The sequence below is a fragment of the Marmota monax genome, unplaced genomic scaffold (genome assembly GCF_021218885.2).
Source record: "Marmota monax isolate L192 unplaced genomic scaffold, Marmota_monax_Labrador192_F-V1.1 WCK01_AAM20220418_F8-fsc00010, whole genome shotgun sequence".
Lineage (NCBI taxonomy): Eukaryota > Metazoa > Chordata > Mammalia > Rodentia > Sciuridae > Marmota > Marmota monax.
The window spans coordinates 518,365-533,152 of NW_026692321.1; the positions used below are offsets into that span (position 1 = coordinate 518,365).

Below are 14,788 nucleotides of genomic sequence, written 5' to 3' on the forward strand. Positions count from 1 at the left end.
GATGGAAGACCTTGACCCAGCTGGGAGGGACCCTGCCGGACCCTCCTGCTGGCCACCTGCTTCCGCTCTTACTGGAGTGGACTGACTGAGGAGGTTGTCCCTGTTCCTCTCCCTCCTGGTGGCTGAGTGAGGGGGTCGTCCCTGTTCTTCTTCCACCTGGGGGACTGACCCTGACTACACTACTTGTAGTGTCAAGATGCTGTGGGAGGTGCCTAGGAGTCGATTTCATCTCTCCTTTGATGTAGTTCTCCTTTGTTATTCTCAACAGATTTTTTTTTTTTTTTTAAATGATATCTTTATTTATTTATTTATTTTTATGTGGTGCTGAAGATTGAACCCAGTGCCTCACCTGTGCGAGGCAAGCGCTCTGCCACTGAGCCACAGCCCCAGTCCCTCTAAACTGATTTTTTAAAAAAAAACCTGAGCTCCCCTTTATTGTTGCCCAAAAGAAAGCCACACTGGGCATTTCCAGGCCCCACGGAGCCCATGGTCCAGCAGGAGCAGATGCGTAGTGGTCATTGCGTCATGGTTTTTACCAGGTTTCACAGTGTCCTTCAGCCTGTCATCCCCCTCCCCCCTCCCCCCATCTTCCAGGGGTTGGCAAGGCCACCTGAAGTGGAGAGGTCATTGACCTGTCCCCCAGAGACACGGCAGGGAGGGGGAAAATGAACTGGTTTCCGTTCTTTGTGGACTGGACAGGAAGGAGGAGAGTGGAAGGTGTGAGGAGGGGCTCCACGTCCTGGCCTCCTGCTGGGGCCTCCCTGCAGGGACCTGATGGCGCTTCTGCTCCTGAGACAGCTTTGTTTTTAATTTGCACTTTAGGTGACTTCTAAAGAAAAAGAGCCTCCTAAAGATGAGAGCGGACCACCTAAAACTCAGGATTCTGTTTACTATGCCAAACAAGGAAGGAAGAAACCGCTGGCAGACCCTCTAGTCCAAATGGGCACAGGTAACGGGCACCTCACTGTGCTGCAGCGGGTTGGGAGCTGCTGGCCTGGCAGAGTGTGTGCACATTGTGTGCTTGGGATGGATTGTATGTGGCAAAAATCTCTCTTGATGTGTGACCCTCTGATTAGACTAAATGTTCGCTGGAAGGACCCTGTTGGAGCAGAGTCACAGTCGCCAGGCTGCAGTGGGAGGACAAGTGTAGGTTTAAAGTCAGCCGTGTCAGGGGTCTGTCTGTCCTCCCTGAGAGGACCAGTGACAGAAAGGAGAGAGAAACAGGACACAAAAGCCACCTGTGGTGCACACACACCTTCTGAGGATGGGCGAAGGGTAGAGGATGACCCAGACGGGTTCTAGCCACGCCCTTGCTTTGCCAGCTCTCCTACCCTCCCTGAGCCCTTGCTGGGCTCCTGTGGGTGATGGGCAGGTCCTGCCCACACCGAGGGGACTGCGCAGGGAGAAGGCCCCGTGGCTGGTTATGGAGGAGACGGGCAGTAGGGGCATCTGCAGCATCTGGACCGTCTTGGAAGCTGACCGTCTTGGAAGCTGTCTTTCTGAAAGCCTTCTCCTCGGGCTCTGTCTCCGTCCAGCACAGCCAGGGGTCTTCTGCCCTGATCATTCCCCAGCTTCCTCTGTGTGGGCAGCTTGCATTTCCCTAGATTCCCTCACTCCCTTTTCCTTGCTGGCCTCCCTGTCCCACAGTGAAGGCCCACCATGTGGGCTGGTTGGGCACCCGTGTCGGTGGGATCTGTCTGTCCCCATGGAGAGTGCCAGGGAGGCAGATGGACCTGCTCCAACAAGACCCGAGAGCCTGGCTTGGCCTCGAATCCAGGGCACTGGACCTGCTCCCCTGACATCTCCTCACACATCGAGGACAATGAGGACTTGGTCACTGCATGTGAAGTCTGTTTTTTGCAACATGGATCCCATACAGGGGAAGCCCCGTGGCAGGATTGGCCTTTGGAGCTCAGATTCGAGCTGCGGCCCTTACTGCAGGTGTAACTGTGGGTAAACTGCTCGCCGGGGGTGGGCGTGTCCACTGCAGGGTTGCTGCAAGTGTTAATTACCAGACACGTGGAAGAGGACCCGAACCCTGGGTGTTTCTTCCCTGCCTTGTTCCCACGCCCCTCCCATGGGAGAGGGCCCTCCAGCTCAAGCCCTGGGGTAGTCACTCTGGGCCAAGGCTGGGAAGGGAGGAGAAGGACAAGAGCAGGCCAGGTGAGGGGGGCCGGGCCAGGGCTTTGACTGAAGGGAGCTTCCCTTCTGGATGCTGCACCCACCGGTGGCCGTGCTCACTTTGCGGGTGCTGAAGGCCAAGCCAGGACGTTCCACTTCTGTTCTCATCTGTTGCCTCTGATCAGGGTAAGGGTACATTTTTCAAGAACCTTGGAATTTTAAAAGTGTTTAAGACATCTAATCATAGTGATAATCAGAGCGACTTCTAGCAGTCCGTTAAAGGTGAGTAGCGCCTAGCCGTTCAAACCCAGATCATGAATACACTTTGGGCTGTATTTCCTGGAAGTATTTCTATGATTTCTTATTTATTTATTTCTAACGGAATCAACTGAACACAGGCTTGGCACATGTTCGTCTTAGCTGACCGTGAGCTGGACGGTCTGCCGTGGGGGGTGTGCAGTGTGCCCGAGCCTTCTCAGGCCCAGCACCTTCAGGAGTAGAGACATAGACAGACTCTGCAGAAACGGGGCCCCCTGAGCTGGGTGGCTGGGCTCCTGCCAGCTGGAAGCCCCGGTGCTGTGCTTCGTAGCTGGTCTGGGTTAGGAGATGTCCCATGGCCTCGGTTTCTGCCGGGTTCAGAAAGCCCATCTGTGTCGTCTTCCCTCACAAGGTGATGTGTATAGAGCCCAGAAGCCCACCAGGGACACCCAAGGGGCACCGGACATCAAGGAGGACCAGGATGTGCAGGTGGAGGTGCCGGTGGACCAGGTGGGTGGCGGGCCCAGGACGACTCTGTTGTCCACCCCTGGACTGTGCTCTCTGCCTCAGCTTCATCCCTGCCCCCTTTCCCTCAAGTTCTCTTGCTCTAGAATGTTCCATGGTCCCCCCAGTTAGCCACTGCCCAGCCTCAGATCCAGTTTCAGGCATTTTCCTGTCTGTCCCTCCCTAGCACCTGTGTAACTGTGTATTTAACTTGTCACTATTTTGTTATTGTCTCTGCCCCTGCTAAGCTGTGGACTCCTCAAGGGAGGGGACTGGTCTGCTTTGCTGTAGCCCTGTACCTAGCAGGGTCCTGGCCCTTGCAGCGATTTGTGGGATGACTGAACGAGGGAATAAAGGGCAGAATCAGACTGTGAGCATGAGCCCTGGGCTCATCCAGCCTGGGAGGACTCACTTAGGTGGCCCAGGAGGTAATGCACAGGCAGGGGCCTGTGGGGATGGGAGGGCGGCACAGCATGGGGTGAGGGGGCTGTGTTGGGGAGGAGGAGGCCAGGGCACCGGTGAGGGCTGGGCAGAGACTAGAGGCTGGGATCCAGCCCAGCTCACCCTGCGTGCCTGGGCCAGTCTCCCCAGCCCTCAGGCTCCATCCCTGCTCCTGTGAAGGAGATGGTGCCAGATGGGCCTCCAAGCCCAGGACTTTGTTTTCACTGTCCACCTGAAGGCACTGAAAATGCATTTCCAAATGTCAGCTTTGGAGAAAAGAATTTTATTCATCAAAGATCAATATTAGCATATGAATCCACTTTTCCCCTCTTAAAGAGCCCAGGGCCACCCCTGCCCTCAGGACCACACAGCATGGAAGTCCAGCAGCCAGGGTGCTCTATTCCTCTTCATGTGCCCGGGACTCTGACCGCTGCCCTCATTGTACCTCCTGGGAGGCGATCTGCTGCAGCCCGGGCACCAGTTCTGTGCTGTCCACTTCGTGGGCATTTGGAGGGTGTCCTACGAGTCCCTGCTATTGCCTCACTCACCAGTGATGTGATTCACTCTTTCCCTCGGCATCGCAGAAAATGACCCAAAGATGTGGTTTTCTTTTAAAACCCAACAGTTTAAGAATGTTTTGGCCCCTCGAGCCATCTCTGGTAATGTGGGACGAGGACGTCTTAGGCGGCTGCTTTTTGCCACGTTGCCCTCACTGCTGCCGCATGACTGTGCCCTCTGGGTGTCGGGTCACCGGGCGCGGCTGTGCTAGCCCTGTCAGTGGGTGTGTTCATGTTTGGGCTTTGGTGATCTTGGCGTCCTTTGAATTTGAGTTGGGGCAGTGGATTCGCTTACCCAGAGTAATGAGTGAGAGGAAGAAGCAGGTCCCTGGTGGGCGGGGATGCCCCTGAGGGCTGCTTGGAGCAGGAGCATCCTGTGGGCTCCGGGAGGCCAGGCGCCAGGCCGTCAGCCTGCAGTGGAGCAGGGGCTTCCAGAAAGAGCTTTCTGCCAGGGAGTGTCCAAGGCAGGCTTGGCCCCATGAACTGAGACTTCCTGGTGGTCAGCACAGGTTCCAGGCCTCAGGGACGTGGAGCACTTCCCACCAGGCGTGTGCCCAGCCTGAGGCCCCTGAGGTGAGGTGCTCGGCAGCCGTCTGTGTCTTTCCACGTGTGTGGCCAGCCTAGAGGAGGGGCGTGGGAGGAGCAGAGAGGGCCGTGTGTTGGAGGAACCTTCCTCAGAGCACACGGGGCCTTCTTACTCCCCTGTCTCCCTGCTCCGAGACCTGGTGCACGAGGGTGGTGCCCAGATGTCCATGAAGTCCGACAGAAGTGGACGCCAGAAGCCCTGGGTGATGAGACCAGTAGAAAGCTGCAGTCAGGTGGAGGGATGCTCAGGCCACCTGGCCCCACCCATGTGCCAGCTGCCTCAGTTTTGGACAAGCTGCTGCATATACGTCCACGCACTCCTGGGAGGTGCCTTTCGAATCCTTCTGGAGAGTTGCAGTGCACGATGGCCTCTTGGTGTTTCAGAGAGATCTCCTGGGAGGAGGAGCGTGGGCTGCTTCCTCTAGCCCTCCATGCTGTGTCCCAGGGACAGATGTGGAAGGAGAGCCCAGTGCTTCCTCCTGCTCCCCTGGCTCCTGTGTTTCCTTTTCCTATGCTAATGTCTGGCATCCAGGAGTTCAGAGGACAGCCCTGCCGGAGGCTCAGGGGCCCTTTGTGTCAGCGGCCGCCTGTCCTTTGCCCCACCCGCCTTCCCCGCCGCACCTGTCCTGCTGTGGCTCTTCTAGTTCCATGTGAGACTGTTACCTAGACTTGCCATCCCTGTGACCCTCGCTTCTCAAGGACCTTGCTTATTTGCACTTATGGCCGCTGCGTCTCCTGGCCTCATGGGATTCAGTGTGGCAGGATCCTCGAGGTGCCGTTAAGTGAGGGCATGAGTCTCTGGTTGGCACCACAGCAACTGTTCCTTGGATAATGCTCAATGCGCTCTGGGCTGGTGGGGTTGGTGGCATTGGACGCATACCTAGGGTCTGTGGCCGCAGAGCTCTGTCTGGCTCACACTGGTGACGGGCAGCAGCGGCGTCCCCTAGGGCTCCTCCAGGCAGCCCCTCTCTGGTTTTGTGGTGTGGGCTTCACCATTTCAACTCGGGTGTGGCTGTCTGACTTGCTTTCCCTGAGGACCGGCGAGTGGCGCCAGGCAGCACCTGAAAGCCAGCTTGTGCTTTGTCACACTGCTCAGCTCTGCCTCTGGGCTCTGGGGCCAGAGCGGGACCGCCCTTGGCATCTCCCAGGCAGTGAGTGAACAGACCGCTCCCACCTTCTGTGTACCTTGTTGAAGCCCGCTGTGGGCCTCTGTCCTGCCTACTGTGGGCCTCTGTCCTGCCTACTGTGGGCCTCTGTCCTGTCCACTGTGGGCCTCTGTCCTGCCTACTGTGGGCCTCTGTCCTGCCTACTGTGGGCCTCTGTCCTTCCTCTGTGGGCCTGTGTCTTGCCTGCTGTGGGCCTGTGTCTTGCCTGCTGTGGATCTCTGTCCTGCATTCTGTAGACCTCTGTCCTGTCCTCTGTGGACCTCTGTCCTGTCCTCTGTGGGCCTCTGTCCTGCCCTCTGTGGGCCTCTGTCCTGCCTACTGTGGGCCTCTGTCCTGTCCACTGTGGGCCTCTGTCCTGCCCTCTGTGGGCCTCTGTCCTGTCCGCTGTGGGCCTCTGTCCTGCCCTCTGTGGGCCTGTGTCTTGCCTGCTGTGGATCTCTGTCCTGCCCTCTGTGGGCCTCTGTCCTGCCCTCTGTGGACCTCTGTCCTGCCCTCTGTGGACCTCTGTTCTGCATTCTGTAGACCTCTGTTCTGTCCTCTGTGGACCTCTGTCCTGCCTGCTGTGGCCTGTAGTAGACACACTCATTTTACTGTAGCCTCATTAGTGGGTCTGGACTGAGAGCAGGGGTAGAAGTGCCCCTGTGCCAGTCTTCTCTGTGGCCACAGAATCGTGTGGCTCCCCTGAGTGGACAGAGGTTCCCAGACACTGAGGCAGCTCACTGCCTTCCCAGAAGCCACGGCTCTGGGAACAATTCCAGGCTGTGGGAGGAGCACTGCTACAAGGGTGACCTCTGCTAGGTGGAGAGGGTGTCTCCTGAGCAGCCTCCTGAGGGGTCCTCGGGGGCACACACGGATTAGGAAGGAACCCATGGTCTGCAGGCCAGAGGCGGCTGGAGGGACTCGACATTCCTTTACACAGAGAAAGGATTTCCCGTCTGTCTCCCTAAAGATTTCTCCAGAATTGTGTTAAGCATGTTGTGTTTTGCTGGTGGAGCCAAAGGTGGGAGCAGGCAGAGGCTCCCCTGCTGGCCTGGACCGCTACCCCAGGAGCTCTGTTTAGGAGCCTGGCAGGGGCCAGGCTTGGCCGAATGTGAAATGTGGTGCGTTTCCCCCCAGGCCCTTGCAGAGGTGATTAAAGAAGATGAGGAGTCAGAAAGCACCCGTGACTTTGAAGGCATCCAGGTGAGAGGTTCTACTTTGTTCTTAGGCTGGGCCTGAGTACCTCCTTGGCGTCCAGTACGCTGACATTCAGGGCCCGAGACCTCAGGCTGCGTCCCCAAGCCAGATGAGGGCCAGAGGCGAAGCGCTGGGTGCTCCCCAGCAGCCAGGCCGGGGTCAGGCCTCCTATGTGATGGAGGGATGCTTGGGGGGGACTTCACTGTCTTCTCTAGTCTCCGTCACCTGTCACTGTGGTCGCAGTCACACCTGGCCACTTCCCAGCTCGCTTCCAGGTATTTTTAGGGAGCACATCAGGAGGTGAGGAATCAGGGTCACGTGGGTGGCTCCGTATGGCTGATGGAGCCGACCCTTGGGGACAGGGGCTGTGCTGGTTGCAGGTGGCAGCAGGGCTCACCCACGCCTGCCGTGCTTTCCTGTCCAGCGGTTTGGAAACACAGTCCACACAAGCAGCAGGTTTCCGAGGCGGAGAACAAGACGTGCTGATGGTCTACGTAAAACGTGGGGGGAGGACACGATCCACCGGATGTGCGATGGACAGCCGAGAAGGGGCTGTTTAGTCTCTAGATGCTTTCAGGGTATTTTCCTCTTTTGGGCGTTGGGCTCAGACAGAGGCCCCTGTGTCTGTTCTGATGCTGAGCCCACAGAGCTGAAGACCTGATGGCCTTTGAGCCACATCTCCTGCTCTTAAGCTGGCCCACAGCTCCAGGTGGCTTCCAGGTGGTGAGAGGGCACAGGAGCCACCTGGGGTGCCTGGGACTTCACCCCAGCTGGCAAGGGGGTTTGTGGGGAAGACAGCGGGTCCTCAGGAAGTTGTTCAGGTTTTAAAGAACACCAAAGAAGTGTGGGGTCTGAGCCAGTCAGAGGACACCCCTCCAGCCTTCGGGCCGTCCCGTCTCACGTGATTCTGACATGCAGGCAGTTTTCAGTGGACGGTGGTCCACCTGCCTCTAGGAGGGTGGGGAGCTCCTTCAAATGAGGAGCAAAGGTCACATTTCGTTTCTTTGGTGGCAGGGAGTAGGAACATTCTGAGAGCAGGAACAGCAATAAAGAGATTCCCCCAGAGCCTCAGGAAAGGGGCAGCAAGCCCACCTGCTGGTGCTGGGCAGACAGGAGCGGGCACTGCGGGCCTGTGGACAGCTTGAGTGCGTGTTTGCACAGAATCTTTGGGGCATCTCTGTGGCATAGTCTGCAGTCTCCTGAGTGCCAGGTGTGGCCTTCTGTCTTTCTGATCTGCCGTGGAACCCGGCTAGGGCTCCGGGCATGGCATACACGGTAGGAGCTTGATAGCAGCCGTAGCAGATTCAGTTTCTTAGAGTGAATCAAATGTCTTCCTTGGTGTGAGCAACGCAGCTGGAATAACAGCAGACCCAGTCGGGGAGGTGAGAGGGGTCAGCCCTGTGGGATGTGAGTAGGGCGTGACGGGCTGGAGGGGCTCGCTGGTTCCTGCTCCACACATCACCCTCAAGGGAGGCACCAAGGGATGAAAAGCAGCCAGACCCAGTTAGCAAGGGACCAGTCTGGAGAACCTCGACTGAACCAGCCTGGAAGCTCTTTCTTCTCCCTCTGAGCCACGTTGGCTCCCTGTGATTCCCCAGAAGAGATTCTTGCGGTGGGTTCAGCTGTCGGCTCCTTGCTCCCAGGTGACAGGCTCACTTCGAGGGTGCTGTGGCTCCAGCGTGTGATGCACCTGGGAGCCTTTTGGTTCCACCAGGCCCACACAGCTGCATCTTAGCCTCTGGCCTGACCTCAGCAAAACACTGTTGGTGTGGCATTTCCTGGCATGAAACACCTCGTGCGGTTGACAATCTTTGGCCGAAATCCTAGTTTGTGATTTTGAGGGCTTGCCCCCCATGGCCGGGGAAGAGAGCCCCTCAGGTGACCTGGCCGGTGGCCTCAGTGGCCCCTGCCATTCTCAATGATTGTGGGTTCACTTGGCATTTCATCTGCACGTCCACCTGGCAGGTCACTCAGGACTATTTGGTGCTGACCACCGTACCTTTTTAGGTGTGTGATTGCAGCCTGGACCACCCCTGAAGTTGGCTGTGAAATCCTTGTGCTGCAGAGACTGTGCCTTGTCATCTGAGGTCCCACAGTATCTTCAACTCAGCAGATGTTTAAGGAAGTCTGTGGATTTGAGTTACCTAAGATTAAGTTGCTTAACTTAAGTAAGCATGCAGGCATACAGCACTAATGACCCAGTAGAGTGGTAAGAGAACAGGTCATCCTGAACATGACTTAAATATATATACAGACACATAACCTAGGATTTGCTCTCTGGCCATTTTAAACGTGCGATTCAGTGACATTAGTTACATTTATGGTGGTGCACAGTCATGGCCATGATCTGCTTTCAGGGCAATTTTGTCCCACCAGACGGACACTCTGTGCCTGCTGAGCACAGGTGCCCTCTCCCTGCTTCTTTGCCCTGTCCTTGTCTGTAAGTGCTGGCAGCCTTGGGGCTTGGGGCTGAAAGTGTGTGCAGTGGAAGTGTCAGAAGCGGGGCCAGCCGGGGAGGTGACATGTGCGCTTATTGGGCCATTATGTAAGTCAGTGGTGAGAAGTGGGTAAAGCAGAATACAAACAGGGCTCTGCTCTGCATGGCACTTCTTCATCCTCAGAATGCTTAACCTCTAATTGCACAGTCTGGATGACCCTGATGACATTTGGCCTGTTAACCACACTTTTCATCTTACAATGGAATTATCGTTAATTAACTAATTTGAAGGCTCTTCTGTGAAATGATAAAGATGAGATGTGTACTTCGTCCTTTTACTGATATCAAATCGTGTTCTCTGCATTCAATTTTAATTACCCTGTACTGTTTGAACCAGGGTGGACTGGAAGTTTCTCAGTTCTTATTGCTTGATTTATTTGGACCCAGTGATTGTACAATGATTTATGTGCAAACAGCACTTTTTCTTACCTATGCTGCTTGCTAAGTTTGTAAAAGAAGGTATCAAAAATTTGAAAGCGTCCTTTCTAAAGGACTGTGGATGAGGCGAATGGTGATGCTGAGCAGGTACCCAGGTGTGCGTCTGGGGCTCTCTTGCCCTGGAGATCCCCAGTGTGGCCTGGGGACCAGCTCTGTAGGGAGGCCACAGAGGAGCCTCCAGGCAGGAGTGTCAGGGCCGCGGTGGCTCTGAGTGCCGTCTTGACTCCGAGTTATCAGCTTTCGACAGGCGTGATAGGAACTGCATGGCCAATCTTGTGTGCTCAGTAAGGAGCTTGGGCCCCTTGAGCTCTTGGGGCCCATGAGGTGGCACCCTTCCACACTGACCCCCAGATCATTTTCCTCTCCTCTGTGCAGTTTATTTCTCAGCAATTTACCAGGGTGCCTGGCTCAACAATCTCTCTACACAGTAGGTTACAAACTCAGTCCTTGACTTCCTTTGCCCCTGATTCCTGTGTCATCGGGCTACCCTGGCTTTTGTCAGAGTGACCTGTGTACCCGCTGTGTCACCTCTGATAGATGCAAGGGTCTGGACTTAATTCGTGTTGTTGCCAACTTTAACACAGTTTATGTTCCCTGGCTGATCTTGAACTTGACGGAGAACTGGGAAGACACTAGGTGACCCTCGTCCAGCTCCGGAGGCAGTGAGGGCCCTTTAAAGGCCTCTGGTGCAGAGGCTGGGTGTGGCCAACTGGGCAGAGAGATTCTCGCAGAGGGTTATAAGAGAAGGTGGATATTCCAGTGAGTCTCATCAGGCTGCATTGTACCTAAGAAGTGATCATCCCAAGGTCATATTTCTCTAGATGAAAACTAAACTTTTCTTTTCGGAAAATATCATAAAGTTAAAAGTTAACCAAGGTGGTTGAGAGTGTAGCTCAGTGGAAGAGCACTCATCTAGCATGTGTGAAGTCCTGGGTTTCTATTCCCCATACCAAAAAGAAAGTTAATCAAAATAAGGAAGAAAATATTTGCAATGCAAATAAAGTTTTCTTAATTTATAAAAAGCTCACAAATAACTAATATAAAGACAGCCCAATGAACAGAAAGGCAAATGAAGCCAAAATTTACTGGGAAGAATACAAATCTACTAATTCAGATATAACCATCTCATTACTAAATAAAAATGCAAATAATAAACGAAGAGATTCCCCCTTAGAATTAGCTTTACAATGTCCAGTATTAGCAAATGCAGGTTGAGGATGTGCACATGGCGGCAGGAGACAGCGGTGCCTATTAGGGTGACATGAACTGATGCAGACTTAGAAACGGCTTTTTGCTCTTTCTATTAAATTAATGTGTGTTTGTCATTTTTCATTATCATCTTAGAATCTGAAAAATCCAAGTAGATCAATCAGCAGCACAGGCAGTGCTCCTCCGTAGGGTAGCTCTATTACCCTATGCTTCCCTGGAGGATGGAACGGAAGACTGTGGAGACAGCAGCAGGTAGACTGAGGAGCCCAAGGCTGGCTGCTCCCAGGTGTTTGTTGAGTGGAATCAAACCAGGATGCAGGGGAGCGGAAGGTACAGCTCAGGCTGAGCAGTAAGGCCACGCATGGAGATCAGGAAGGGTGGTCTCAGGGCACAGGGCAGAGACCAGGGCCAGGGCCAGGGGCCAGGGGCCAGGCTTGAGATGCCACTTCTGCTGCTCTTAGCAGAGACGGAAGTGTTCTGACCCAGAGCCTAGGGGAGAAGGGAGGCCCAGGGCTTGCTTTACAGTATCCTTTTTGCAGATACTTGATCATGATATATATTTTTTTAATAATAGGAAAAAGAAGATGAAAAGATTTTTGAAGATATTAAAAATAAGGTTTGTATCAGTAAATGGTAGTTTTGTGTTTCCCATTCTGAAGGCAGGATAACAGTGGACCCTCAAGGCTTCAGATGCTTTTTAAAAGTACAACTTCCATGCCTGTCACTAGGGTTAAAAAACAAACTCAGGAAAGGAAGCCTCGTGGAGGCATTGCCAATGGTGGATAATCCACTGCAGAGCGAAGAAACCGCAGAGGGTAGCTGCTGGGGCAGCAACCTGGGACCCTCCCTGGCCTGAGCAGTCAGCACCCGGGGTGCTGGCTCGGGCTCCCAGCAGCAGGAACAGCTGCACCTTCAGACTCACCACACTGAGGGATGCAGGTGCCACCTGCTCAGGGTGTGGGCAGAAGTCAGACTCCCAGCCCCCAAGGCTGCAGGCCAGCAGGGTCCCCACCTGGCAGCTGTAGGTCCTCACCTCCAGCTCTGTGTTAGCTCTGTCCTAAGTAAAACAGGCTCCCCTCATCATTGGTTAGGTGACCAAGTGTCATGGTGAATTTTGTCTGGGTGTGGACAATTTCACTGACTTGGACCACAATTCCCTGGGACTCCATGAGGATAGTGGGCCAGGCCCAGGTGCGTGGGAAGGAAGGCATGGGCTCTGGCATTCCCGCCACTAGTGGAAGGGGTCAGCCACCACACACCCGTTGTGTGGCTTTGGGAACACACCTTGAAAGCTCAGAGTCTTTGTTTCCTCCTGTGTAAAGTTCATTTGTTTATTTATCCCACCTCCAGGATTAGAGAGAAAAATCTGCTCAGTGCTTTTATTTTTATTAGCAGAAGAATCCTGACAGTGCTCCGCCGAGGGCCAGGCACAGCGTGTGGTTCCCTGTGTAGGTGCTAATGTGCCAAGAGCGCGTGGAGGAGCCTGGACTCCAGCTTTAGGGCTTCTGTTAGCTGGCCAGGTGTCCTTGTCAAGTGTAACCCTCCACCTTGGCTGAGTCAATCAACAATTATTTTACAAATTTACAAAATAAGTGAGACAATGGCTTTGAGAGTTCCTGAAAAGCATATCTAGGCTTAAAATGGGGATTGTCTTATTTGAACTTCAGCTATCCTTAAGTTAGGTAATGAGAGCTCATATTCCTCAGCTTGAAATTGGGCACTCGGTCGTTCAGCCCCATGTTAAAATTAGTGTGACCCGTTTTATCCCTGGCATCCTGTCCTCGGAACTCTCAGCCACCACCTACCATGGGCTGGTGAGACGATGACCTCGGTTCACAGGTGTCCCCGTGAGCATAAACAACATCTGGTTTTAACGTCAAATGATGCTTTGGAGAATTTATCACTTGTTTGGCACCCGTGGCTTGTGATCTTTTAAGCAGAAAGTTTTGCCAAACACTTTCCAGAACTCTAGTGAAAGGGGTGCAGCTGGGGACCAGTGCAAAGGGTCTGCAGACAGCTTTCCTGAGCCTCAGTTTCCTCTCTGAAAACCTGGGCTGACGTCCAACTTGTGAGGCTGGTGTGAAAATTAGAAATATTAGTGCAGTGCCTTCTTGGTGGACTGGGTCTGGTATTATCTGTTATTTCCAGTCTAATCCCAATTCCAGCCGAGGTTAAAGTCCTTGAGAGCAGGGGTTAGATTTTACTTTTATTTGTTTCTCTCTTCATCAGATGCACCCAATAGCTTACTTGCAGGTTTAGAGTTTTCTTCTATATCTCACGTTAGTTTAAAAGTGAGAAAACTTTGTTAAATGGTAGTAGATGTTTATTGTAGAATTGTTAGCAAAAGCATACAGGAAGAAAGGAGAAAGAAAGAAAGCACTGACTTCCTCTTTGAGACTGTTTTCACTTTTGGGTATGAATTGTTTTCCATTTCTCATGTATTTTTATGTGGTGCATTAAAAAGTTGCTGAAATCTATTTTTAAAAATGCTGTGAATCAATATTGAGGAAATCTCCCACATTTAAAACTTTTTTATCAACTTCATTTAAAATGTTGATTTTATTTATTTGGAATCGATGTGAATGGTTTTAGTGGAGCTGCCGCTGAACCAGGCACCCAGGTCGCCAAGAGATTATGGCCATGGGTGTGCCGTCTTTCAGGGCCACCCTGCGCCAGCTGCCTGTGGCACGCCGTTCTCTTTGATCCCAGACCAGGTTCCCTCCCCCCTACCTCCCCCCCCCTCTCTCTTTCTTTTAAACTAAACAAATACTCAATTTGATTTCTCGTGGGTTGTTTTGTGATTATAATGAAAATTAAGAGAGACTTAAGAATAGCAAACAGATGGAATGATTCATCCCATAATAGATTTGAAAGTTTTAAATTGTGGCTCTAGGTGTGGAGTTGTTCTGTTTCTGTCCTGTATGTAATAACAACTCTCTACAATGTCACACTATCAAAGAACACCAGGGACCCTGGGCGCGCAGTGCTTTTGCATTATGAGGTATGATATAACTCTGTGGACCATGTCTGACACACAGACATCAAGCCAGGTTGCCATGGTGACAAATTTCCAGCTGCAAAGTGTGTAAGAAGATGAAAAGAGAACTGTGAAACCTCTAAAAAGTCTTCAAAATCATGTATCATTTTAGGTGTGCTATTAGTAACAAAGTAGCCAACGTAAGATGCTTATATTGATGCTCATTGTTGGGGGAGCGGTGGTCCTTTCAGAAGTGTTTTGTAAGTTCACGATGATGCTAACGTGGCATATCGTGGCAAAGTCCTTCACATGCATGTTGGAGGCAGCACAAAGCCTGTGGCGCTTCCACTGTGTGAGACTTTTCTGGAAAATAGCAAGCTTTGTCTGCCTCTGAGGCGTTTGCATTTTTAGTGCTTTGTAGAAACGAGTAAAAAATTAACCAAACAGCATATGGGTGGAATTTATTTTTGTTTAAATTCATTCCTTGAGATACTTGTAAAAATTGTATGTGATTGGGTGTCACTGTGCTGATGAGCTCACAATGTCTGTAAATTGAAATGTTTAGGATGCGAGCACAAGTCAGGATCCGCTCTCTGGTCGGATTTGGTGGTAGAGTGTTGAGAACCATTTTGCAGGTTATTTGCCCCAAGCTAGAGTTAACGGGAGATGTGCTCTGTGTGGCAGGGTCTGTGTGGTCTCCACAATGAGGTGTCGATGTATTTTGGCAAGTTTACGATTTAATTTTCTTGCCAAGGAAGCACGGTTGATAAATAGTACTGGGCCATTGAGCCGGAGCGGGCAGTGCCCAGGTGAGGAGAGGAGGCAGGTGCATCCTCAGAGGAGGCTGGCCCACTGTGCC

General features: G+C 52.8%; 1 protein-coding gene across 1 annotated transcript in view; it reads left to right on the top strand.

The window, feature by feature from the left end:
* Dcdc2c (doublecortin domain containing 2C) overlaps positions 1-14,788 on the top strand; it is a 67,109-nt gene that overhangs the window by 44,415 nt on the left and 7,906 nt on the right. The window contains exons 7-10 of the mRNA XM_046441686.1: positions 823-949; positions 2,792-2,889; positions 6,749-6,814; positions 11,527-11,568. Coding sequence (XP_046297642.1) covers positions 823-949; positions 2,792-2,889; positions 6,749-6,814; positions 11,527-11,568 — 333 coding nt within the window. The remainder of the gene's footprint in view (positions 1-822; positions 950-2,791; positions 2,890-6,748; positions 6,815-11,526; positions 11,569-14,788) is intronic.